At 45.0% G+C, this 24,864-nt stretch overlaps 3 protein-coding genes and 2 long non-coding RNA genes across 11 annotated transcripts in view; 2 read left to right on the top strand and 3 right to left on the bottom strand.

Annotated features, from left to right (window-relative positions):
* Window positions 1–4,007: 4,007 nt before the first annotated feature.
* On the bottom strand, window positions 4,008–7,656 carry LOC135403137 (uncharacterized). The gene is made up of 3 exons (XR_010425313.1): window positions 7,009–7,656; window positions 4,187–5,765; window positions 4,008–4,089 (listed from the first exon to the last, which is right to left on the bottom strand). It is a non-coding gene; the product is annotated as an uncharacterized LOC135403137 (long non-coding RNA).
* A 934-nt stretch (window positions 7,657–8,590) lies between these two features.
* On the bottom strand, window positions 8,591–16,056 carry LOC135403132 (olfactory receptor 4D1-like). The gene is given in 3 exon segments (XM_064636849.1): window positions 8,591–8,872; window positions 10,218–15,191; window positions 15,193–16,056. Coding segments are annotated over 2 exon segments (750 nt in total). The 5' UTR covers window positions 15,649–16,056; the 3' UTR covers window positions 8,591–8,872; window positions 10,218–14,897.
* LOC135403129 (olfactory receptor 10A4-like) overlaps window positions 12,569–24,864 on the top strand; it is an 80,904-nt gene continuing 68,608 nt past the window's right edge. The window contains 1 exon segment of the mRNA XM_064636848.1: window positions 12,569–12,621. Coding sequence (XP_064492918.1) covers window positions 12,572–12,621 — 50 coding nt within the window. The 5' untranslated portion in view covers window positions 12,569–12,571.
* On the bottom strand, window positions 16,157–22,016 carry SDR39U1 (short chain dehydrogenase/reductase family 39U member 1). 7 transcript variants are annotated; one of them, XM_064636841.1, is made up of 6 exons: window positions 21,925–22,016; window positions 21,180–21,286; window positions 20,768–20,850; window positions 20,062–20,183; window positions 18,848–18,991; window positions 16,157–18,623 (listed from the first exon to the last, which is right to left on the bottom strand). In XM_064636841.1, exons 1-6 carry the CDS (start codon window positions 21,953–21,955, stop codon window positions 18,208–18,210), a joined length of 903 nt encoding a protein of 300 aa, XP_064492911.1. In that variant the 5' UTR covers window positions 21,956–22,016; the 3' UTR covers window positions 16,157–18,207. The 7 variants fall into 7 exon arrangements, with proteins under 7 accessions (XP_064492911.1, XP_064492912.1, XP_064492915.1 ...); XM_064636842.1 differs by lacking the exons at window positions 21,180–21,286; window positions 21,925–22,016 and adding an exon at window positions 21,014–21,173; XM_064636845.1 differs by lacking the exons at window positions 20,062–20,183; window positions 21,180–21,286 and having other exon boundaries at window positions 21,925–21,990.
* Window positions 21,895–22,903, top strand: LOC135403138 (uncharacterized). The gene is made up of 2 exons (XR_010425314.1): window positions 21,895–22,169; window positions 22,570–22,903. It is a non-coding gene; the product is annotated as an uncharacterized LOC135403138 (long non-coding RNA).

Genomic DNA, 24,864 nt, shown 5'->3' with positions numbered 1-24,864 from the left:
CTTCTTGCAGTGTTACCTGCTGGCCACCATGTCCTACAGTCAGTACCTGGCCATATGTCACCCCATGCTGTGTACAAGAGGGATGAACTGGAAGGTGTGTTTCCAGCTGGTGGCTGGTTCTTGGCTTGCAGGAATGACTAGTTCCACAATTATCACATAACTCTCAAGCCAATTGAAGATTTGTGGCTCCAGCCCAACTGACTACTTCTGTGATTTGATCTCTTTATAGAGCTCTCCTCCAGTGACACCAGGTGCTGTAATGATCATCCCAGATGTAGTCTTTACAGTTTCGTTCACCCTGGTGTCCTCTGTCTGCATTACAGATGCCATTCGGAGCATCCCATTGAGCACTGGGAGGCAGAAGGGTATCTCCGCTGTGTGTGAGAAGTCAAAGCCTTTTCATACACCATTGTGGTCAGCATTTTGTAAGGGACATTTCTGTGGCCTTCAAATAGACAGAGATATTGTCTATTTGCTGCCTGGGACATCTTCACTGAGAAAACTGAACAAAATGTCCTTTTTCTACACCATCCTCACAGCCCTGATCAACCCACTGTAAGCCTGAGGAACAGAATGGTCAAGCAAGCCTGGAAAAGCTATCAGGGAAGCTGTTGCCTGCACTGAGAGTGCACACTATCTGTCACCATGGCTACAGAACTCCTGTTTCTCCTCCAGACTGTAGGGTTGATGTGGAGGGAATATATGATGTACCAGGTATGTCTCTGAAAGTGTCTGGCTTTAAATCCCTGGGTGTTTGGGATAGTAAAAAAAAAAAGATGTCAAGCATGTGGTCTAAGGGTGGCAAGACAAATAGCATGGAAAAACCTGATTAATAGTTTGTGAAACCCTTTGAAGTTTGGGAAGGAGAAATTTTCAGAGACCAAAACCCTTTGGTGTTTTGTTTTTGCAGGTGGAAATATTTGAAACTTCAAACGGAAGCTGATGTAGCTGAGATAAAGCGAAACCAAAATGAGGAAAGCTTCTGCATGAAAGCTCTTAAGTCATTTTGAACCAGGATCATCCTGTTGTAAAAAAATCCCTGGTTCTATGCTGAATCAAAATGAGCTGTTGCTGTTTGTTGTGAACAAGGTTAGCTTGCTATGGGCACTGAGGAGAAAACAAGGCTACACACACACAGACTTCAATTTTGGGACTTGTCTACTCATCATTTTCGGTGTTCCCCTTTTATTCTCTCCTAAACAGCACCTGGTGTTTTTATTTTAGTCAACTGGGATTCCCAGGATCGTCCCAAATCAGTGCCTTGATCCCACACATTCACACTCACATCATGTGATGGCTGTGTTCAGCCACGAGAGAAAAACACACATTATCATGCAGACTGTTTGAAGTTGTTTTCCACTCTGAGACATAACATCCTCTCTGTCAAAGCACTTAGCCAAAGTCGATCCTCCCTTTTGATTCCAATTAACTAAATGCAGGTGCAGAGTGACTCAGCTTGTTCCCACAGTTTGCTTAATAAGCACCCAAAGTCTTTATCAGATTATTAATGCTCCCCTCCTTTGTATATGTGTATATGTAGATATCTGTCTTTATTTCTGCATATTTGTGCAGTTATGTGCACAAAATATACTCCTGGACTATCCTGTCTGTCCTCAGCTGTGCTGTCTATTCATAATCACGAAGCAACCTACACTTCTCCACAGTGAAAATAGCTTTGGCTTTCACTTTCTCTTGGCACTTAAGGAATATAATGTTTTAACTCCCAGTGGAAGCTTTCAACTTAAGTGTCAAACAAATGTCAGAACATCCAGAGGCCATCACCCGCGCCCTCCCATTCAGAGTAAGTGGATGTGCTCCTTCCTTGTCCAAGGAGTTCCTTCAGGAGAGCTGAGGTGGGAGCTAAGTGGGACAGAGCCCTTCATTTGTGAAATAGCAGCCTAAAGTTTATTGAGTTAGTTCAGGAACAAGCTGCTTCTACAATATGACAATATACCGCGATAGGAGTTCTCAGAACAGACAGGTTTGGGTGTCCTGTTCCCACAACTATTTTGCACTCACTGTATCTTACCAGCAGTTGTCACCAAAGCCATCTTACTCAGAGGAGCCTATGTAATCTTGCTCACAATTTTTAATCATCATTGCTACCCAAAACGAAAAAAAAACACAGGGAAACAGAGTATAGGTCCTTATATTTTTTTAATCTGTAGGGCTGCCATACCTTGCAACAGCTGAATTATCAGATCTATCTGAGAATTTGGGGCTCTTTTCATGACTTTTCACATGATTTATTTTCTGTTATGAGTTAAGATACTCTGATTTTCCATGCTGATTTATAAATTACTCTGCTCTTTTAAGTTCTTCAGAGCTTTTATGCTTTTTAAGTGATCCATTTCTTCCCTAAAGATTTCATTTGGATGAACTAACTGCTCCTTCCCAGCTAATAGTCTTTGTCCAATTATGGGCTTTATTAAATGCCTGTGAATGTGCAATGGAGCCACCTGAATATCTTCCCTCAGTCTGGGAGACCTATGTGGAGAGGTTTAATTATATGCTGAGCATAGACATTACTGACAGATATTTGTCTCCCTTCCTTCCTCAGAATGTATTTTTTATTTGGGATGAGGATTTTAACACTGATAGCTTGTTTACAATTGTGAATATTTTCTTTCTATTTTTGACTTTTCGTTATTCAGAAAAGCACTGGTGACTACTGAGGGTAAATTAGGTCCTAAAGAGATCAAGACCTGCGAGTATTAGAACAAGAGAAAGAAAACATTTCAGAAATATCTGTTGACCAACAAACGTAGACTGTTTTCATGTATGTGTAATTAGATTGCATAATAGAAACAGGTATGAATAGAGACATGGTGTGTCCACAACAATATATTTATATTTATATTTATATGTTTGGATTACATAAAGGAATAGAATGGAATACTTCCTTCCTTCCTTCCCGGCGACCAAGAAGGAAGGCCTAAAGTCAAAACTATGACACTGTTTAAATTGTTTCTTTGTCTTATACCTTTTGTTATTAATATTGTTGCTGTACTATTCATTTTCTTATCTCATTGCTCTTTCCAGTAAATTATTCTTATCTCAACCTTTGCCTTTTGTGTCTGCACCTGGAGGGGGAGGGCGGAGTGAGAAGCGGGGTGGTTTTATTGGGAGCACTAATTGGAGAATACCATTACTAAACCACTACAGAGATCTATCAAAAACTTGAATTAAACTCTAAATGTGATTTGCCCTCTATATGTAGAAGGACCCCTACACTAGCTACCATGAAGGAAATTAACTATCCCAGACAAAACCAGCACAGCCCATTAGAAAGACAGACTGGTACTGAGAATTATTTGAATGGACTATATACATGCTCTGAAAGAAATCTTCTCAAGTTTTAAAAATGCAAACACAAAGTCTTATGTCTGGGATAAAGAAACAGTATGTAACAATGCTGACTCTGGGGTTGGGAGCAGAAAATAGCTGGTATCCAGAAAAATATCTGTGCATCCGGATACACAAGTAAGATGTACCTCTACAGTGTGGCCTTGCAGTAACTAAGGCCAACTACATTCTGATCTACAGGAAGCAGTGACTGCTGCTTCCTATAGCAGTCACTATAGGAAGTGATCCCTCTCTTTGTGAGAGCCCATTGGACTCATTTCCCTATTTTCAGCCTTCCCAGAACAAGAAAGACATGGAATTATTTTAATAAATCCAATGGAGGACAAATTAAGAGATAGAGGAAAAGGCTGTGAGGGAGAACTTATTGCTGTCCTCCTCTACCCAATAGAAGGGCTTAGAGAAAACTGATTCAGAATTTTCTTGAAGGTGTACAGTGCCAGGGTGAGGAGCATAAGACATAAGTTGTACCATGGCAGCTTAACTCAGTTTGAAAAACACCTTTCTTTTACCAAGAGTGGACAGGCATCGGAATAGGAGCCAAGACAGAGCATGACATTGCCACAGAGATACTAAGAGATACTCCAAACTCAACTGGATATGTCCATGAGCAATTTTCTTTTAAACATATGACCATGAGCAATTTTCTTTTAAACAGGAGGCTGGACTGGAAACTTGCGGAGATCCCTTCATCCTACATGACTCTGTAATTTGCTGATCCTGTAGCTGTGAGATCAAAAATGGGTTACTCTTACTAAAATTCACATACCATTAACAAACAAAAAAAAATGAGCAAAGAATTTATTGATTAGCCAGGTTTTACCTGTTGACTACTGAGATGATCCTGGTATGTAATTCACAATACTGTTGGAAGTCACATACAAGTATTCAGGCTTATGGAGCTTAGCACAGAAGGACATTTGCTCTTGTGCTTGTGGGATTATTATCTACAGAGTAAAATAAACCATGAACTTTCTAATTCATTCCCTTATGACCCAATCCCTATATCTCCAAAACAATACTGTTCTGGTCTTCTTTTTTTTTGATCCTGTGAGTAAATCTCACAGGTGTTTCACAGAGAGGGTCTGAGATTAATCACTGGCACAGTGCAGTCCTCAGAAAACACAGCAACAGGAAGATTCATAGGACAGATAACTCTTTATTCAGTATTTTCTCTCCATGCTTTTCTCCAAGGAACTTCATAATCCTTGTCACAGTCATCAGCGATCCATGGTTTTACAACCCCATGTACTTTCTGCCTGCCTGCCTGGCCTTTCCAGGTGTCAGTGACTCTCTAACCAATGCTCCTAGTTTACTCATGATGACTTTTTTAGATTTGATGGGACAACAGGTGCAGAAACAGGTTTAAAATGCTCTGACCTGCAGGTAAGGGCCTTCTTTATACTCCCTCTCTGCTGTCTCCTCTTTCCTCTCCCCAGCAGTTTAGCTGTCTCTGTTCAAGGTCAGGACTGATACAATATGGTTGTTTAACCTTGTATTAATTTGATGTGAAACAGCTAAATTGTAAGAAAGCTGTGGGAAACCTCATCTGGAAATTGGTTCAGGACTGAAGTGTTTAAGCTTGATCTCTCTTCTTTTTTCTTGTCTTGCCTGTGCTGCATGTATGTTGTGCCTGGCCTTATATCTTGCTGGCTTTTACTTCATCTTGACTACTTAATTTCCTGGTCTAGATTTCAACCTGTTCCACTGCTGTGGACTTGTCTAAATGACATGGGAGTATCATGGCCTTGTTTTGTCCCAGAGCCGAGCTGCAGTGCAAACAGGAGCTGGATGCAGTAAACTATGGCAAACGGGACAATGCAAACAAGACACGAAGGACCTCGGATCAATAACAGGCAATAGAACAACACCTGAAAGAGCTGAAATGATGTAATTGTGGGCTTTCTGATTAGTAGTCTGCACTAATCTGCTGTAGTAAATGTCAGAAGGGAACATTGCTACTCTGTGCAGATACAGGGTACCTGAAGAGAAGTCATCACATGTTTGTGCCAAACTGCTACCCAAGAACCAGACCAGTTTCCAAGCCAGTGTAAATGTCTCGGGTATTTTAAGACATCCAAAATTACTTTGAACCTTTCCTTTCAGAAAGATAGTCCCCCTTTTGTGATAGAGCTAAACATCAAGATCTGCTTAGAACAAAGAACAACTAGACACACTCGGAGGATGATTGAATATTAATTCAAGAATCTGAGATAAGTAGAATGAGATGCTTATGCCTGTACAAATGAAATTAACTGCAGTCAGCATATCCAAGGTCCTCTCTGAATGTACGGTCAGGGCACACCCCTGCAGGATATGATCACATCTGCCCTGAAACAGAGATGTCTGCAAAGTAAAGAATGCACAATATATTCTGTTTCCATTTGGCTAACATACGAATACTACAGTGTAGTGGTTTGAATCTTGTTTTCCCCCAGAGGTTAAGAAAAAAAGTGGTAAACCTTAAGGGGTGGAAACCCCTGGAAGCTTTGAAGTTTGGCCCAATGGGCGCTCCTGCAAAATGTAAACATACCACAAGCAAACGGAAGAGAAGAGTTGTAGTTTGGTTGATAGGAGAGGTGGCCATGTTGTAGAGCCACGAGGAAGGGGGCTTGGAGCCCCTTGGGGCCTCTGGGGCCTCCCAGCCCCTGGCTGGGGGGGGACTGCAGAGACTTGGAACAGTGTTAGACTGGACTAAGTGTCTGTAGTATGCCGGGAGATGTTTTCTCTACTGTGGGTGAGCAGAGACAGCAGCGGCAGACGCAGCGTCCAGAGACTCTGGCAGAGAGCCAGGACAGATAAGAACTGAACCGGAGAAGCAGAAGAGATGCAACTGAATAAGGAAGACACGGAGTTGTGTCGGAGAGTCGAGAAGGAGAGTCAGCAGCTGAGAGACAGAGTTCTGGGGGTAAGAACTGTACTACACTCCCCAAACTCCTTTGAGACCTCCTGGAAGGAGGAAGATGATGGACTCTTGCTTGAAAGAGCCTTGAAGTGCGACATGCACTGCAGAAAGGAGCTAGAGAGCTCCGAGAGGAATGCAGAGGGGGGCGACCTTGGCTTTTCCCCCCCCTCGCACTGCTGCCAAGGTGGCAGCCTGAGGCAGTGGCACAGAGGCCCTGCAAGGAGCTTGAATCTCCTGGAGATACCAGACCGTCACGAAGACCCCCTGCGTCTTGTGATATGACCGTGGTGGAACGACCTTGTCTGGGGTGAACGTAGCCCACGGAAGACCCCTTTGCCTGCGTCAAGGGGGCCGAGGGAGCTTCGATACCTCCCTCGTGAGTGCTGGCAGAAATCCAGCTATCAGCTGCTGCATGCAAGAGAAGGAGAATCTGCTGCCTTAGAAGAGACTCCTGCCTTGAGACTGGAAGGGATCTGTCCTTCTTTCCCTCCTGGACTTTTATTTGGAGGGGAGAAGAGATCTGATCCATTGTAAACACTATATGTCATGGTAGAGATAGTTGTGATTGTGTGTATAATGTGTTATAGTATTTATTTGTACAGTCATTGTAATATATTCCCTTTCCCCCACTTTGAGTCTGGTGTGTTTTGTCTGGAAAAAAAACATCTCACATTAGATTGAGATGTGGGAGGGAGCTTAGACTAGGGAATTAGATTTTTGGGGTTATCTCAAACCATGACATACAGGAAACACTATTACACCATAAAACACTCTGAAGTACTCTGAAGTATTTATTTTCTCAATGATTGCTGCAGCAGGAATCCCTGAGTGGCTACAGTAAACCCACCTTTGTTCACACCCAAGAAAGTTACAGATTTCATAGCAACTTTGTTCCTACCGTGATGCTTAGACAGAATGAATGTGTGAGTGGTTTGTTTGGGTTTTTTTCTTGTTTTCTCTTTGTAATCCTCTGTGGAGAAGAGGAATCAGACAGCTCTGAGACTGCAGACAAAGCAGTCCTATGTGGAATAAGTGCTTTAGATGTGTGAATGGTAAAAGGTAATGTTAGAGGGAAGAACTGTTGCACCGAGGAGGGGCTAAAGCCTGGAGTACTGGGCAAACAGAAGCCTATTTATGAAGATAGCAACTAATTGTAAAGTCACACTGGATTTTAAGGGTAGAGATGCAGAGTAAAAAACTGGAGATCAGAAGAAACAGTTCCAAAAACTCAGATTACCTCCACTGAACAAAATATTCACTGTGTAGTGCAGGGCTATAAGGAGTTTGCTAGAATGGGAGTTTCTGAGCCAAGAGAACAGAAAGATCATCTCTCTTGGTGTTGAAAATCTTAAATTCATCAGTGTCCTTTCTCTGTTTTTCCTCTCACAGGCATGAGGGATTTCAACTCCCTGGATGAAAAGTTAGTAAAAAATGAGTGAAAAATCTTTGGTTTGGAACTGTTTAATAAGCTGAGAAAAAAAAAGAAAAAAAAAGAAGTGTTGCAAAGCAGTCTCTCCCCAGCAGCAGGCCAATGCTGAGCTATTCTCAGAGCAATGGCTACTTTTAAAAAACTCCCTCCAGTTTCCTTGGCGAGCATGATATCATATGACATAAGATACCTCTTTGAACAATTTGGGTCATCTATCCTGGCTGTGTCTCTTCCAAACTTCTTGCCCACCCCAAGCCTACTTGGGGGTAGGGCAGCAAGAGAAACAGAATGTTTTTGCTATTGCTGTTGATTCTTTTATAATGCATGTTCACTGTTTTATTAGTCAGAAACCACTTTTCCCAAGCAGTTAGTACCTTGAGAGACAGTATTGTCATTTTAGTCACTTGCTAATTATTGTTATTTAAATTTCCTTCTTTTTCAAAAGCAAAAGTCAATTATTAATTTGACAGTATCTGCTTCTCTGGGTTTTTTTCACATTTCTCTGTAAAAGAAAACAACCACACCAAGAAAGGTGAATTTCTCATTTTGAAAGTTGTGATGTTTTATAATCCATTGATTCTTCACCTCTGTGTTCCTCAGTGAGTAGATTATGGGATCAAGCATTGGAGCAATGACTGATTTTGACCAGGATGACTTCTCTCTCAGTTCTGAGGAAATTTCATTCACTTTTCAGTTTTGTACACAGTAAAGTTGACACTTCTCCCCAGAAACAATCTTGCAAAGTTATCACAGCTTTTGCTGCACTCTCAAACACTTCTGCATGACTTTGCCATATGTCTTGGACAATGGCACATTTGAATTCAACATCATATCTGAGTTATGGTTCATGAACTTGGAGCCAAAAACAATCCCCAAACAAAAAACCCACCAAATTTGAGCATATGACAATAACTCTTGTCCTTTAAGATGCTATATATGGTACAGAGGAAGATCAAGCTTAACTTAATGTGATTACAGAGAAGTGAGTGTGAGCTGCCCGGTCACATTTGTTTAGAGGGGAAAAAAAAAGAAACAAACTCCTTAGGAAAGATCTTTCTCTTAGAGGTAAATAGGCTGAATCTGGCAGTCCAAGTGAGGTGAGTCTGATGCAGCTCCATGTCCCCAGGTCAAACCAGTATCAAGTTCAGTCCAACGAGAATGTAGTAATGCAGCAACTGTGAAGAAAAGAGCAACTACTGAGGAGCTTTACTGTAAGGTAGCTAACAGACATCCATTATAAAAAACACAAAGCAAATTCCATATCTCAGTGCTGCTGAATGCCAAATGATCCAAGGTGGTGTTTCTTCTTTTTGGTACCAATGCAAAGAGACAAAGGAATGAGAAATTTGCCCTATGGAATTTTGTAATCTTAAATATTACATTGGAAATGAACAAAGTATGAATGGATATACGTGTTTGAAAGCCTCAGGAGAAACTGTAGAAAAAAGACTTAAAAAATATTGTGTTTTAATTGCTTTGTTACATTGCATGTGATTTGATTTAAACAGCCACAGAGCATCATGCAAAAAAAAAAAGAAACTGAAGCAGAAAAGATAAAACCAAGATGAAGAACCAGACTGGACCCATAAAATACCTACACAACAAGCAGAAGGGCAGTGAAATAGCAGGGTTTTGCACACCTCTGGCTTTCACAACAGTGATAACAACCAGATTGTTTGGACACAAGCGTCTTACTAGTTATGGAAGTGTAGAAGCAGAAACAAGTGAAACCTTTTTGAGAATGACTATGAATGAATGAAATCAGGCATTTAGAACTAATATCACCCTCCCTTTTGAGAAGATTTCACCTTATAGAGTGCTGCATTAATTGCATATATCCCAAGGTCACGTACATGCACCTTGCCATATATCAGTCCTATTTCCACACATTGAATTAAATTTCCTCTAAACCTTCAAATGTAGGGATGGTTTTGAAGCTTGTTCTGAATGGAATAGGCAATTTGGCTTGGTTAATAGCCTGAACCTGAGCTTGCAACATTCAAACTGTAGTTCCCAAATTGAGGTTAAGCAAAAGAAATCTTCACTGCCAATGTGGTTATACTGATCTTTAAAGTCTGTCTCTGCCAGGAAGGTTTAGAGGTGTCATCTGACTTAGTTAACTGATTCTTTTTTTCTGGAGAAACAGAGTTAATGAAACTTCATTTACACTTCTACAGACTTTCCTTCTGGGAGTTAATGTATTTGTACTTCTGCCAAAAGAGATATTTTTGTTTGTTTTATTCCTTGAAAAGACAATACTGAAAGAAGCCTTTCTTAAAAAAAAAAAAAAAAAGGCAAGCTTAATTGCTCTAATAAAATAACAGTAGTGTAATTAGCCTGAATCACTTTAAGGGACATCGCATTTCAAATGATTCAAGCTTTTAAATTCATGCCTCTCTTAAAGATGTTTCAGACTGCAGTCCAAGAAGAAAGAGACATCCAAAATCATTCATCAGTTTAGCATAAACCTTTTTTATAACTGCTGCAGGGCCCTCCCATCAAAAACTGTCAGCAACTTACCGTGTTTCCTGAACTCATCTCTTCTGCTCCCTATCTCCATATGTCATGTCTGCATGAAAGATACTCCAAATAGAAACTGGCTTGGTAAACAGTGAGACAGGTCTTTGGCTTCTGTAAATCAGAATTTCACACCGAGGAAGGAGCACCGATTTTTGGTATTTTGGAAGGAGCCCTTGATTTTGCTAGAGCTGAGCTCACTTACACCTCTATAAAGAAGGGAAGTTCTGGTTAAATTATGCCTTTTAGTGGATCAGAACTGCACAAATAGACTAAGGCAGAAGTTTGTGGCTGGGTGCATTTCCCCAACCCCAATATTTGAACTATTGATTTAACATGCCTAATCTGATTTCAAGCTAGTATTAATTTTATATAGTTTTTCTATGCCTCAAAGAGACAGGCATGGGACTCTGTAGGGGACATTCCCATAAGGTTGATCCAAACCCTAGCATACAGTATTGAGATTACATGAGGAAGACAGAGAGATTTTGGTAAATATGTCACAGAACCCAGTACAGGCATTGTCCTCCTCAGAACCACCACGGCACAGATCTTGGAAAGGTGGGAATTTTTTGTCAGGTGCTGCTGTCCCACAGTATTAGGCTTCTCATGAACCAAGATAGTGCCCATATCTGGTTCCTTAGGTGCCTATCAGAAATTAATTTAAACAATTAGTTTCATTCAGAGTTCACAATAAGCTGTAATAGAGCCAAACTCATGTTTTGGACAAAAATAAAGAAGAAACAGAAGTTGCAAAGGCATTTTGTTGGCTCTTCCCCAGCCTTTAAATATTAATGCATATGTATGCAACTATGTATGTTCATCTGGTATGTGTGCACACAACAAACTACACCCAGCATGCTATCCAGAGTAAACAAATGAAATAAGTGTACCATATTTGTGATACCTTAGGTAATGCTTCTAATGAAAACAGTATGAGTTTTGGTTTAAAGGGAGATCTAGTAAAAGAAAAAAGAAAGATAAGTAAAAGGTAAGAAAGTTAGTTTCCTTATGTTATGAAGGACATTACCATATCTTTAGATATTACCATGTCTAAAATATGTTTCACTTACTCTGAATGCATTTTTATGGAAGAACGCATTTTAACAAAAATAATACGTTTCAACATTTTCATTCCTTTCTATTATTTTCAGAAGTCTGTGTGAAATAGTATTTAATAACTAATTAATTAACTTTTTTTGACAAAAATGAGCTCTTGACATGCTGCCACAGCTTATGGTTCTGTCAAGATCACCTCCTGCCATGGGAGCACTTGATCTCCTCAAGGAGGCTCTAAGGGAGAGCAAGCCTTGAGCCATGGCTGAGTTACAAACTCCCTCAGGCAACCCACAAGTGGGCAAAGTGAACCAGTGAGCATGACCCATGTGAGCTTGGATCATGCAATTCACACATGAATAGCAGGTGGCTTTTCCAAGACTCCTTTATCAAGGAACAAAGGTACGAGGATGTGGGTACAAGGAGTCTCATGCACACCTTTCCCTTTGCAGGTAATTTGACTACAATCCAGCCACCTCATTCCATAAATATGGCACTGTGGAATTAATTTCACTTAACTTTAGACACATGGACTGTATATCTTTAGGTGTGACCTACCCATTCTTTGTATGCAGTGAAAAGAAACAAACACCTCTCAGTTCTGATACATCAGACCCTTTGATATAATGTCAGCACAAATTAAAAGAAAAATCATGGGAAAAGAGAGAGAAAGAGAGAAGGAAGGAAGGAAGGAAGGAAGGAAGGAAGGAGGAAAGGGAGGAAGGGAGGGAGGAAGGAAGAGAGAGAGAGAGAGAAAAGAAAAAGAGAGAGGAAGAAAGGAAGAAAGAAAGAGAAAAATAAAAATAAAAACATAAACAAAAAGAAAAATAGGAAAAAGAAAGAAGAAAAGGAAGGAGGAGCAGCAGCTGAGGGACCTGGGTGTGTTTAGTCTGGAGAAAAGGAGGCTCAGGTGTGACCTCTCCAACTCTCTGACATTGGAATGGGGTGCCCAGGGAGGTGGTGGAGTCACCATCTCCAGATGTGTTTAAGAAAAGACTGGATGTGGCACTTAGTGCTATGGTCTAGTTCACGTGGTGGTGTCTAGTCATAGGTTGAACTCAATGGACCCAGAGATTTTCAATAAAATGCCCAAGTTAACAGGAATCTAAATTACAGGTTTTCAAGTATTTCACCATTAGGAATTCCCTAACACCAGGAAATGGGAAAAGGGTACGCATTTTAGGCAATCCAAATATGCCCTAAGTTGTTCAAACATTTCTGTAGATTTGCACTGGACTGTAAATGTTTTTTTTTTATTTTCATGATTACTGTCTTTTTTTTCAGGGTTCTGCAGAGTGAAAATGGAATATGAAAACTACACAGTAGTTACAGAGTTTGTTATTTTGGGATTGTCCCAAACCTGTGAAGTTCAGATTATTCTCTTCTACTCCTTCCTGCTTTTCTATACGATCATTCTGCCAGGCAATGCCATTACCATTTTTGCAATTTGAGAGAATTCCCAGCTGAAATCACTCATTTTTTTTTCCTGGCCAATTTGGCATTCTTGGGTATCTGCTACTGTTTTGTGACCCTGCCCAAAATGTTGGCTGCCTTTTTCTCACGCCATAAGACCATCTCCTATGGGCCTGCATGGCCCAGCTTTTCTTCCTCCACTTCCTAGGAGCAGCTGAAGCTTTTCTGCTCATGATTATGGCCTTGACCTCCATGCAGCCTCTTTGAGCCTGACCTGTCAGTCAGCTGCTCACTCATCATATTATGGACTCAGTCCTCATGAAACCTTTTCTGTTGTGTGCTATAAGAATCCAAATATAGCTGTATATGAAGTAGGTTTTATTATTATTATTATTATTATTATTATTATTATTTGCTTATCCCCTTTCTTAACTCTCCTACCTGTCCTCTGGCAAAAGAAAAGAAGTGCCTTACAAAGAGAACATCTCCTGTCAGAGGCCACAAGCATCCAGCCTCTCCCACCCTGAGTCTTACTCACCACTCAGTAAAGCGTGCCTTCCAGCTGCATGTCCATCAACGCTGTAAAGGACTTTGCTATCATCTCTGCTCTGTCCCTTCTTGCAATCCTTCCACCTGTCAACTCAGTGCCTTGACCACAGCTTGTTTCCCACACATGGTGCCACCATCCCTCTAAACCCAGCAAGAGGCACCTACACCTGGACAGTAGCATCCCCAATCTGGGATGGTGTCCATGATCAGATTTGATGTACTGGGGAAATTTCTTCACCCAGGGTTGGCTCCATGGTCCTTGAGAAGCATGATCCTTAAGGAGCACAGTTACCACCATTCTGAGCAGCCTCATGCTTTCTGGTGCAGAGTTTCTGTCCCTTTGCACTCCTGTCACACAACTGACCCTGAAAGCAGTCCTTCAGCACTCCTTCAGAAGTGAAAGACAACCAGTCTATGTCACCTAAGAGCTCCTCAGACAACAGACCAGAAGTATTGACATCCGGCTCCTTTGAAGGGGATTTGGTGGCACCTGCAGTGCACAGACCTTCATTACCTCTGGCACCTACTACACAGGCCCTTCGTGGCCTTGTTAGCCTACCATATGAGGCATAAGGACACTTAGCTGTATCTGAGACCCAAAGGACTATGCTAATTCTGAGTTTGAGGTCATTTGTAGGTTGGGTGGCTTGGTGTTCAGCAGCACTTTCTGTGGCAGATCTGAGAAACTTCTAAGTTTTCTCCTCCATACAACATTCTCCATGAGGTGATGTCAGATATTCCTGCAGACAGAATTTTCTCCTCTCTACATCCATCCTGCTCCCCCAGGTCTCTTCCTGGTTCCAGGTGGCCCAGTTTTGGGCCTGATATTTCCTCAAAAGAAAATTTTAGATCTTCTATCAGGATCTACAAATAAATTTTAATTTCTTAGTGATTCAGAAACACCATGGGAGGTCTGCCTCCTCACTTGTCACATTTGTCCTTCTTTAGCATTATGTTCAGAATGCCTGTTCTGTGTAGAAGACTCTGGATTTGTAGGAAACCATGATCATGTGAGGATTGCTGAGATGAAACTGGAGGATGGGGCAGAGCAAAGAAGAGGGGAATGGTGTGGGGGCAGAACCTCCATCCCTGAAGCACCCTTGAGCGAGCCCTGGGACAATCTTATCCCTCAACCAGCTCCATGTTGTCTAATGTGGGACCAGGACGCTTCCTTCCAGGACTGATCCTAAAATCTACACAGTCCATCCAAAGTGAGGATAAGAGAGGGAAAAGGAGTACAATGAACCTACATCTGACTCTACTATAAAGACCCTTTGTAACTATGTGACAAGCAAATATAAAAATCAAGTTTACCAAGCTAGTTTTCTGGTATGCTAACCTAGAGATGAAACTACACTAGATTGCTGAAGAGAAGTGAGACATGCTGGAGTGGAATGCCCAGCTGTGATTTCCACCAGAGAGAACAAGGGCGAGGTTAGGGCCCCTCACATGGTCAGTACCCCGGGTGTGCCATGGTGACGTCTTTGCAGGTCATTTATTGCAGAAAACTCTTATTAGGCTCTAGAAATCACACCATACTGCACATTCCATGGAGGACAAGAAAACATGTGACTGACCTTCCTAAGCTGATGGGAGGTGAATGTTGCCTTCATCTCACACCTAGAAAGTTGCTCACTTACTGAAGGAGAGATGAATACAGTTTTCTCATGGAAGCACCAGACCTGATGTCTTTGGATCTGCTGTCTGGTCTGGTTTCTGTATTCCTCCAGAGAGAAATATTTTTCCCAGTGTTCTCCTCATGGCCTTTTTCATCTCAGTGTTTTTCAATGTGTGAGTCATTGGATTTACCATTGGAGAGACCACAGTATAAACAAGGGAGGCCACCTTGTCCCTAGGGAATTTCTTATAAGGTTGGGCATAGATGAAGATGCAGGGGATGAATATTAAGTTCACAACAGTTATCTGGGTTCCACAGGTACACAAGGGCTTTCCATTTCCCTTCTGTGGTGCATGTCCTTATCTTAAGCAAGATGTCAGTGTAAGAAATTACAAAAAGAGTAATAATAATCACTCTACTATTAAACACTATCTGTAGTTCAGCCATGAGAGTATCAGTGCAGGCCAGTTTGATGACTTGAGGGACATCACAGTAGAAATTGTCCAGTACATTTGGACCACAAAATAGTAGCTGGAGAAAAAAATCAATCTGTACAATAGAATGAAGAAATCCACTGAACCATGCAGTTGCCACCAATCCTATGCACATATTCCAGTTCATGATAGACAAGTAGCACAGTGGCACATAGATGGCCACATACTGATCAGTTGTCATCCCCACAAGGAAAAAAGCCATTGCACCTGCAACGAAACAAAACCCTAACTGGGATCCAAATGATCCAGTACAATATGGGTTGCTAGGACAATATACCCATGAACAATGAAGGCAGATTAGCATACTACCAAGTATGAAAAAACACTATCCTGAAATACCATAACTAATGATAGGCCTTGTTTGGTCCTTTTGATTTTTCATACAAGAAATCCTTGACCTTAAAAAGGAAATAACTGCATTGAATGATAGTTATCCTAGTCAACAGATTTTCTTTCCCTCCCTCCTGCCCAAGTACTACCGATTTCAATTGTGAGGAACGTGTATGTCTTTGTCCATGTTTCTGAGACTGTGTGTGTGTGCGCGCGTGTGTGTTTTGAACCAATACATGCTCCCTACAGGTAGGTAGGAGAAGAGCGCAAGTATGCGGTTGGAGTCTACATTATGGAGTTTGGGAGCTACAGGTTTGCTTTGGATTTCAGCTTCAGATTTACAATTTTTAAGCTGTGAGAGGGGATGTTTGGGTTAGACTGGGAAATCTATAGGACGGGTAATCACAACATGTTCCTACAATCTCAGAAAATTGTCCCAGTCAAGTCTCAACCATGGTTCAGTGGAAATAAAGAGGTACAAGGAGGGGAAATGACAACTTTTATTAGGAAAACAGCAATGTCTCACAATTTGTGAAAGAATGTGTAAGGTGGACTAACAACGCAAATGGTGCAGAACTATCAGTGGTTCCAAAAACTCCGAATTAAGCTGTTTTTGATACTGTGATGCAACTCAGCAGTCAGCCCAAAGCTAACTGCAAAGCAAGGCACCAGTGCAGATCACTCAGCTTGGCTGGAATGAGACCAAAACCCCAGGATCCATTCAGCCACAGACATCCCACATCCCGGTGCCTGGAGAGATGCACCTATCATACACTGGACTTGCCTGTACAAACTGATACACTTACAGAGGTGTTACTGATTTTAAATGCCTCAGCATCTTCTTGCCTATTGCCTCTGATGAGGCCAGCGATCACAGCCCCTGCACACACACAGCCAACCCCTTCAATGCCCAGAGGGGTCATCGCCCCCATGAGCACAGCCCACAGGGAGGCCCATTTGGGCTCCAGCAGATCAAGGAGGAGTGCAGCTTCTGCCAAAATTCCTGGCAGTGGGGCAGTATCAGGGGATGTGGAAGGAGCATGTCTCCTCATTTAGGGATATCTGGTCAAAGGAGCCATAAACAACACAGAGATAAACCAGACACATGATGGGGAGCCAGACGTGATAAAAACAAACCTGATCAGTCACCTGAAGGGGTAAGGCTGAGAACATTTATTTTTACAGTAGGGAAGGAAAGGGAGGGAAACAAAAGAGAGTTAGAAAACCTGACCTATTAACATTAACAAAGCCAATAACCAGAAAAAAATGGCACCATTCACACCAACTGACGAGCTCTCAAGCTATAGGCAGCCAGGACTTTGCAACTAAGGATACAAACTTGAGTAGCCAGGATGTTGGATGTGTTAGTTGTTGAGGGAACAGGCAGGGGTAGTGAGCAGCCAAAAGGGGGTTAGACAGAAAAGGGTTATAAGAGGCTGGGTGGGTGTAAAACAGGGCCAGTCAGTGCTGGTCTGACTGAGCTCTATACATGACCACAACGCATCCTGGCTTATTCTATCTTTCCATAACTCTCTGAGCAACCTCACTGTCCCATGTGAGCACTGCAAGGGCTAAGTGCCAGCTACTGGGGGGCCGGCATGCATGGATTTGGGACCAATACTGAAGTCAGATGGGGGAGAGAGGGAGCAGGCACCACAGCCTGTGGTAGCAGCTCTGGGAGCCAGCAGGAACTCGCTCTTATGTCTTGGGACTTCTGGTACCACCCATGGGATCCAGAGAAGGACCAGAACCTCGACTGGACTGTGACCACCACTCAACCAGACTGCAACCATCACTCGCACCAACATGTTTTTCTCCTCTCCTTTTACTTTTGGACTCAGGGAATAACGTGGAGCTCAGCATGGGAGCCAACAAACAACATTCTGTTCGTGCCCCAGGGTGCTGGGTTATACATCTGGGTTTTTGTGGGCTAAAACCAATTGTTCGTCTCTATAATTGTATTTATTGTATTATTTTTATTAAATTGTTATTCTGACTTACAATCTCTTTTGAGTTGGGTTCATTTCCCCTGACGGTTTACCTTTAAACCAGCACAACCACTGAGATTGAGAAAGGCAAAGCAGAAGAGCGTAAGTAGGTATCTATGTCATCACGAAGAAAAGATGGGGAAAAACTTCCAGTACCATGGAAGAATTACAACAGCTAATAACTACAACCAGTTTCCTGCTGCCACCCACCTCTCAGGGAAGAAGACATTCCACCCCCAGCTACTTTGCCAGCAGTTCACATGCACATTGTGGAAAAAGAAAGATGTGCAATTCCACAGTCACAATCCTTTGAGGGGCTTGTGCCCTTCCCCAAATGCAATGCAGCTAATGCAGAGATTGCAGATGGCAGTAAGAGGGATGACTCAAACTGGGGGTGCACATAGGGAGACAGATGGGGAAAAGATCGCTCACTCTTTCTGGATGGGGATGGGGAAGTGTCAAGGGGCAGGGCTCCCCTCTTTCACCCAGGCGAGTGCATGTGAGCTCACAAAAACAGGGCCCGGCCCAGCCCAGCCAAGGAAGCCTCAAGCCACAATCTCCTTCAGAGCTCCAGCCAGGTCAGGGAAGATGAAGCAGTAGCCACTCTCCAGGGTGCGTTTCGGCAGCACCCTCTGTCCCTCCAGCAGCATGACAGCCCGCTCTGCCCCAAAGACAGCCCGCACAGCCCAGGCAGGCACTGGCAGCAGGGCTGGGCGCCCCAGGGCTGCAGCAAACTCCCGAGCAAAGGTGCCGTTGGAGGTGGCAGAGGAGGACGGGGCAACACCGTTGAGGACACCTTGCAGGCACTCACTCTCCAGGGCGTGACACACGATCCCAGCCAGGTCCCGAATATGGATCCATGGGAAGGGCTGGAGCCCAGAGCCCAAGGGGCCTCCAAGTCCCAGGCGGAAAGGCCAAATCATTTGAGAGATTGCACCACCACCTCGACCCAGCACTACACCTGTGGGGAGAAGAGAGTGAGACCAGGTCCCCTGCCCAAAACGGCAAAAGCCTCCTTCATGCCCAGACCTACAAGCAGGAGACACTCCTTAGAGGGCTGGATTGGAACAGGACCCCAGCAAGAAGAGACAGAAGAACTGATGGCCTTTTCCCCCCTCTTCACACTTCTGCACCAGAACCAATGCAGAGTCACCCTTAACAGGCCCCTCAGGGACCTGATCTCACCTGATCTCACCACAACTCCACGAGCTGGGCTCCCAGGGATGAGAGCTGCAGCCTCCCAGGAGCTCACCAGGCGTGAGAAGAAGTCAAAATTCCCTCCAGGACTGTCTTCAGTATACTCAGCTGTGGGACTGGGGCAGTAATAGCCTGAAGGGTAACAGCAGAAATGGGGTCAGGGTTGAATGATGAGACCAACCCCCCTTCCCCAATGGACCATCTTCCCTGCCTTCAGGAGCCCAGAACTTCTATGAGAAAAAGCTGAAACAATTGGGATTGTTCAGCTTGGAAAAGAAACGGCTTCGAGGTGACCTACTTGTGGCTTTCCAGTGCCTGAAGGGAGCCAAAAAGAAAGTTGAAGAGAGACTACTGACAATGACTGACAAAAGGACAAATGGCTTCAAACAGAGTAGGTTTAGATTGGATACTAGGAAGAAATTCTTCCGTGAGAGTGGGAAGGCACTAGTGCAGGTTGCCCAGAGAAACTGTTGCTGCCCCATCCCTGGAAGCATTCAAGACCAGGTTGGACGGGGCTTGGAGCAACCAGGTCTGATGGAAAGTGTCTCTGCCTATGGCAGAGGGGTGGAACTGGATGGTCTTTAAGGTCCCTTCCAGTCCAAACCATTCTGGGATTCTACGATTCCATGAACTCCATCACTCCACCAGGGACATCCCCATATGAACAGCACAGGGCAATGCTGATGAGTTTTTCAACTACCGATGTGCTCTACGAGTTCAGTGGGATACACTAATACTGAGATTGAGCTGGCAGCCCCAAAAACCAAGTAGGCCTGCAGGCAACACACTGAACTGGCTGCACGGAACGGCACCTGCACTAAAATTGGGCATTACAGAAGATAAACTACATCAGCTTTCAAGACTGTAGCAAGCAAAAATGCAAAGCTGGAGATATGCAGAGGCATTCAGCTGAGGTGCTACAATTTGTCTAAACAAATCGGTTCTACAGGATGCCTAAAGGCTTTCCCAGGAAAACACAGAAAAGGTGCTGTCCTAATGACACCAAGAGAAAGCATACGGACTCAGATTCCTCTTCAGCAGTACCAAAAACCTGATCAAGGTTTGCCTAAACACAGTGACGTTGATGGCAATAAAGCTGACATTTCAGGGCAAGATGTGTTCCCCTGGAAGCGTGTTTCTGTCTGGAGGTAAAAGCTCTCCAGGTCAGCATGAGTCATATCTTGGCCGGGCCCAACCAATACCTACGCCAGTGACGAGGACCCAAGCACGGGGTGGCTGTTCAGCATCAACAATGGCTTTGGCCAAGGTCTTTGTGGTCTCAACCCGGCTGCTGATGACTTCCCTGCAGAAGGCATCATCCCATCTGGGAAAGGGAGAGCCACAGATTATATTCCTCACAAGGACAACCTAGGAAACAACAGCACCAAGCGGGAACCCGGCAGACACCTGCTCACAAGCACAGGAGGAGTCATGGGAACTCCCCCCACCCCAGAGCAGCGGGAGGACATGTGACCTTATAACCTAAATGCAGGGGAACTTTGGGAGATGGTTGATCTTCACTTCCCTCAAAACATTGTGAGTTTTGGACTGCCTTAGGACAAAGGCAGCAGAGCAGCTGGACAACAGAGATGGTGTTCCTCATAGAAGTCAAACTTTGGTTCTGATTTTGCATTATCAAATGGAGGCATCCAATGTCCTTTTGGAAAAGTAGAACTAATTTTTCTGACTTCCAGCTGTAGATTCAGAAAGGAACCTTTCTTCCAAAGGTCTCTCAGGACCTAACAGGCCCACAGAAATGTTTTGGATACTTGAGGATACAGATGTCAACAGTTAGTTAACCCAATAGCTTCCTGGACATGTTGTTTCCTCCCTTTCCACATTCCCTGACAAGCACCGGACTGTCTTGCCTTCACCTTGTCCCAACACCACTATGGGAGATCAAGTTACCTGCGGAAAGGGTTGAGCACATTTTCACCAGCCAAGTTGACCACGGCATCACACAGGGGCAGTCCAGTGCGGGACAACTCTTCCTAGGCAGGAGTAACAGAAACATCACATATCAAGCCTCCCCTCTGCTCAAGCCTTCCCAACAACCAAGCAGGGCAGGCTCCTAAGAATTCCAGTCAGTTCCTTCCTGACACTGCCTGGAGCACAAGCATGAATGGAGAATGCTCCTTGGAACTACAGCAGTACCCATTCCAATGACTGTGACCCATGGAGCACCCAGGAGCCCAAAAGTACATCCATAGGAGTCAGATTCCCTGCGGCAGATTCCCTCTATGCCATGGCAGGCCAGGGTCAGCGGGCTTGTTCCTCGGCCCTGCCACGGCCCCCTCCTGTGACCGCTCTCATCTCGCACCCAGCTGATCCGATCCTTGCCCCCCTGTCGAGACACGTGGGTCACTTGGTGCCCGCGGCTCCGCAGCAGCTGGGTCAGGGCTCTGCCCACGAAGCCAGTCCCTCCACCTGGGGAGAGACAGATAGGCCGTCACCCAGGATCTGGACCCCGGCTGCGGGGGCATCACTGCGGGCCCAGGGCGCCCCCCCGCCGGGCCCCGCACCATGGGCCCTTCAAAACTGCGTCGCGATCACAGGGCTGCCCACGCTCACTGACCCCGCACACTCACGGTCCCCCTGCACGCTCACGGTGTCCCCGCACGCTCAAGGTCTTCCCGCACGCTCACTGACCCCGCACGCTCACTGACCCCGCACGCTCACTGACCCCGCACGCTCAAGGTCTCCCCGCACGCTCACGGTGTCCCCGCACGCTCAAGGTCTCCCCGCACGCTCACGGTGTCCCCGCACGCTCAAGGTCTCCCCGCACGCTCACTGACCCCGCACGCTCACTGACCCCGCACGCTCACTGACCCCGCACGCTCACTGTGTCCCCGCACACGCTCACTGTGTCCCCGCACACTCACTGACCCTGCACGCTCACGGTGTCCCCGCACACTCTCACTGTCCCCCCGCACACTCACTGACCCTGCACGCTCACTGTCCCCCCGCACACTCTCACTGTCCCCCCGCACACTCACTGACCCTGCACGCTCACGATGTCCCCGCACGCTCTCACTGTCCCCCCTCAGCAGGGCCCCCCCACTCACCCACCACCACCCGCATGGCTGAGCCGCGCATGCGCCTGGCAGCGCCGACGGCGCACGCGCCCTTCCTCCCCCCGCAGACGGCGCCCCCCGGCGGAAGGGAGGGGCACTAAAAGGGCCAGCGCCGCAGGGGGCGGGGCCGCTCCCTGGAACGAGCTGGAAAACCCGCGTGGAGCGGAGCGGGAGACACGAGGGGACGGAAAAAAGCTGAGGAGCTGCGCAGCCAAGCGGGAGCACCCCGGCAGCAGGTACAACGCTGAGCTGGGCAGGAGCGGGCAGACGGTAACCCGAGGAGTTCGTCAGGGCAATAAATTAGTTCGTTAAAAGAGCTGAAATAAATGCCTAGAGAAGCTGTGGCTGCCCCATCCCTGGAAGTGTCCAAGGCCAGGTTGGACGGGGCTTGGAACAACATGGTCTAGTGGAAAGTGTTACTGCCCATAGTAGGGGAGTTGGGCAGGATGACCTTTAAAGGTCCCTTTCAACCCAAACCCATCTGGGATTCTATGATTCTATCATCCTATTAACTGATTATTAATATTGCTAATCAAAAATGAAGAATTGTGCAGTTGGGAATGAGGCAGGGGCTGTTCTCATTGATGCTGGGCCTCCCTCACCTCTGACACCTTTCTTCCTGCATGTCTCTTCAAGGTCATGGGAAAAGAAATTCCTTCAAGGATGTAATTCTGCCACTGCACTTGAAATGTCTCTTCTGAGATGTGATAAAACACACGTTGGAGACTCGACTTCCCACCTGCAGGCAGCTGGGGCAGCCTTTGCTTTCTGACACACAGAAGCCTGTTTTGTCATCTGCTGTTATCCATGTCCTGTGAAGAGCAGAGGGTGACACCAGCCTGTAAGCAAGATGCATTGGTGGCTGTTCTGAAATAGTAAGAAGTGCTGGAGATATTTCTACCTACCTATCTGCAGCTCAGTCCACCTAATCATCTGTCCCTGCCTGTGAACACAGCCATAGTCATTGCTCCACCTCTCTGTCCATCTGTCTTCCTTCCCCCATAGCCCACTCTGTCATAGTCACAGAATCATTAAGATTGGAAAAGACCTCCAAGATCATCAAGTTTGACCAAATACCACCATGTCAGCTAAATCGTTGCACTAAGTGTCATGTCACTCTTTTCTTTGAACACTTCCAGGGATGGTGACTCCACCACTTCCCTGGGCAGCCCTCAGCTGTCCTTATCCCTCTCACCACCAGCTGTATAAAAGTCGCAGGTCCTGTGGTAAGCAAAGAAGAAACTGGGTTTCTAGGAGGAACCAGCTGGAAATCTGAGACAAGGAGTTATTTGGACAGGAAAAGGCATCCCTGTGGTTCACAGGATGAAAGGTGGAGATGAACACCTGGCTTCTTGTGTGGCATGTACTGGCAGGTCGGTGGGTGAGCAGGAGCTACTCTCCATACACAGTGTGGTCTGCCCAGCCTCTGTCACAATGGTGATGTTAGCTGGAGGTGCTTGCAGGCTGTATGCACATTCTTCTTCTAACTCCCCTATAAAGTACAGATGGCTGTACCTGAGTGCAGCCTAGTAGGTCCTACAATGTAAACTGTCAAAAAAAGACAGTTTTAAGGGAACTTTGGATATGTCTCAAACTTGTATTTTCCCTCCACATACTTTTATCTCATGGTGTTTCACTGGATAGAACTTCCTAGAAAGACAAAATCCAGCATGCCATTTCTCACTTCCTCCTCACAACTGCACTATATCCATCTAATAAGAAACCTGCCACGAGTCAGTCCCAACCTGTAACAGAGCCCCAGCACCAGCACCTGATGAAGCCCCACACTTCTGCTTCTGTCAAGGGACAAAGCCTGCCCAAAACTGCTGCTCAGACATGTGAGAATCATAGTATCAGAGAATGGTTTGGGTTTGGGTTGGAAGTGACCTTCAGAGCCCTGAAGTTCCAGAGAGTGACCTTGTTCAAATCCCTTACCATGGGCAGGGACATCATTCACTAGACCAGGTCGCTCAAAGCCCCATCCAACCTAGCCTTAAACCTTTCCAGTGATGGGGCATCTACAGCTTCTCTGGGCAACCTGTGCTAGTGTCTTACTACACTCTTCATAAAAAATTTCTTCCTTACATATTATTTAAATCTGCCTTCTTTCAATTCAAAACTGTACGGTCACCACAGGCTCTCTTAAAAGGTCTTTCTGTCTTACTCGCAAATCCTCCTTATTGAAAGGCTGCAATAAGGTCTCCCCAGAACTTTCTCTTTTCCAGACTGAACAAGCCCAGCTCTGTCAGACTGTCCCCATAGCAGAGGTGCTCCAGCCCTCTGAGCACCTTTGTGGGCTCCTCTGGACTTGCTCCAACAGATCTGTGTTTTTCTCGTTCTGGAGGCCCCAGAGCCTGATGCAGTACACCATGGGGGGTCTCAAGAGCATAGTAGAGGGGGAGCATCACCTCCCTTGACTTGCTGGCTGCACTTCTTTTGACGCAACCCAGGATATGACTGACTTTCTAGGCTCTAAGTACACATTACCAGCTCAATTTTTCATCCTCCAGTATCCCCAAGTCTTTCTCTGCAAGGCTGCTCTCAATCCATTCATCCCCTGTATTGATATTGGAGATTGTCCCAAGACAAGTGGAGGACTTTGCGCTTGGCATTGCTGAACTTCATATGCCCAACCCCCTTCACCAGATGATTCTCTTTTAGTGCTGGAGGGACAAAACAAGCACAGATCCATGCTACAGGATGGGGTTACCTGAAAGCTCTGGACTGCCCCTGACATGCTGCAGTGGTCTCAGTGAGCAGAAAAGAAACAAGAAAGCACAAATGAACTCTTCACAATTTCCCACCTCTTTGGCCTACTTAAAGGGGGAGACCAGACTGTGGTAATAACCAGGGTAATGATGGCTTTGGATTTGACAAAACTCTCCTCAGTTGACCTGAGCTGAAGTCATTGACAGCTTTTGTTGCATGTCT

Source organism: Pseudopipra pipra, chromosome 26 (assembly GCF_036250125.1).
Source record: "Pseudopipra pipra isolate bDixPip1 chromosome 26, bDixPip1.hap1, whole genome shotgun sequence".
Taxonomy (NCBI): Eukaryota; Metazoa; Chordata; class Aves; order Passeriformes; family Pipridae; genus Pseudopipra; species Pseudopipra pipra.
The sequence above is the reverse complement of the archived record's forward strand: the minus strand, read 5'-3'. Positions and strand labels throughout refer to the sequence as shown.

Excerpts from the sequence above, each read along its gene's own strand:
- SDR39U1 (XM_064636841.1), bottom strand. The coding sequence starts at position 21,955 with ATGCGCGGCTCAGCCATGCGGGTGGTGGTGG. Across the intron at positions 18,992-20,061 it reads GGTCCTCGTCACTGGCGTAG|GCTATTACTGCCCCAGTCCC; the intron begins GTATTGGTTGGG and ends GTTACCCTTCAG. Across the intron at positions 18,624-18,847 it reads TGGAGTTGTGGTGAGATCAG|GTGTAGTGCTGGGTCGAGGT; the intron begins GTGAGATCAGGT and ends TTCTCCCCACAG.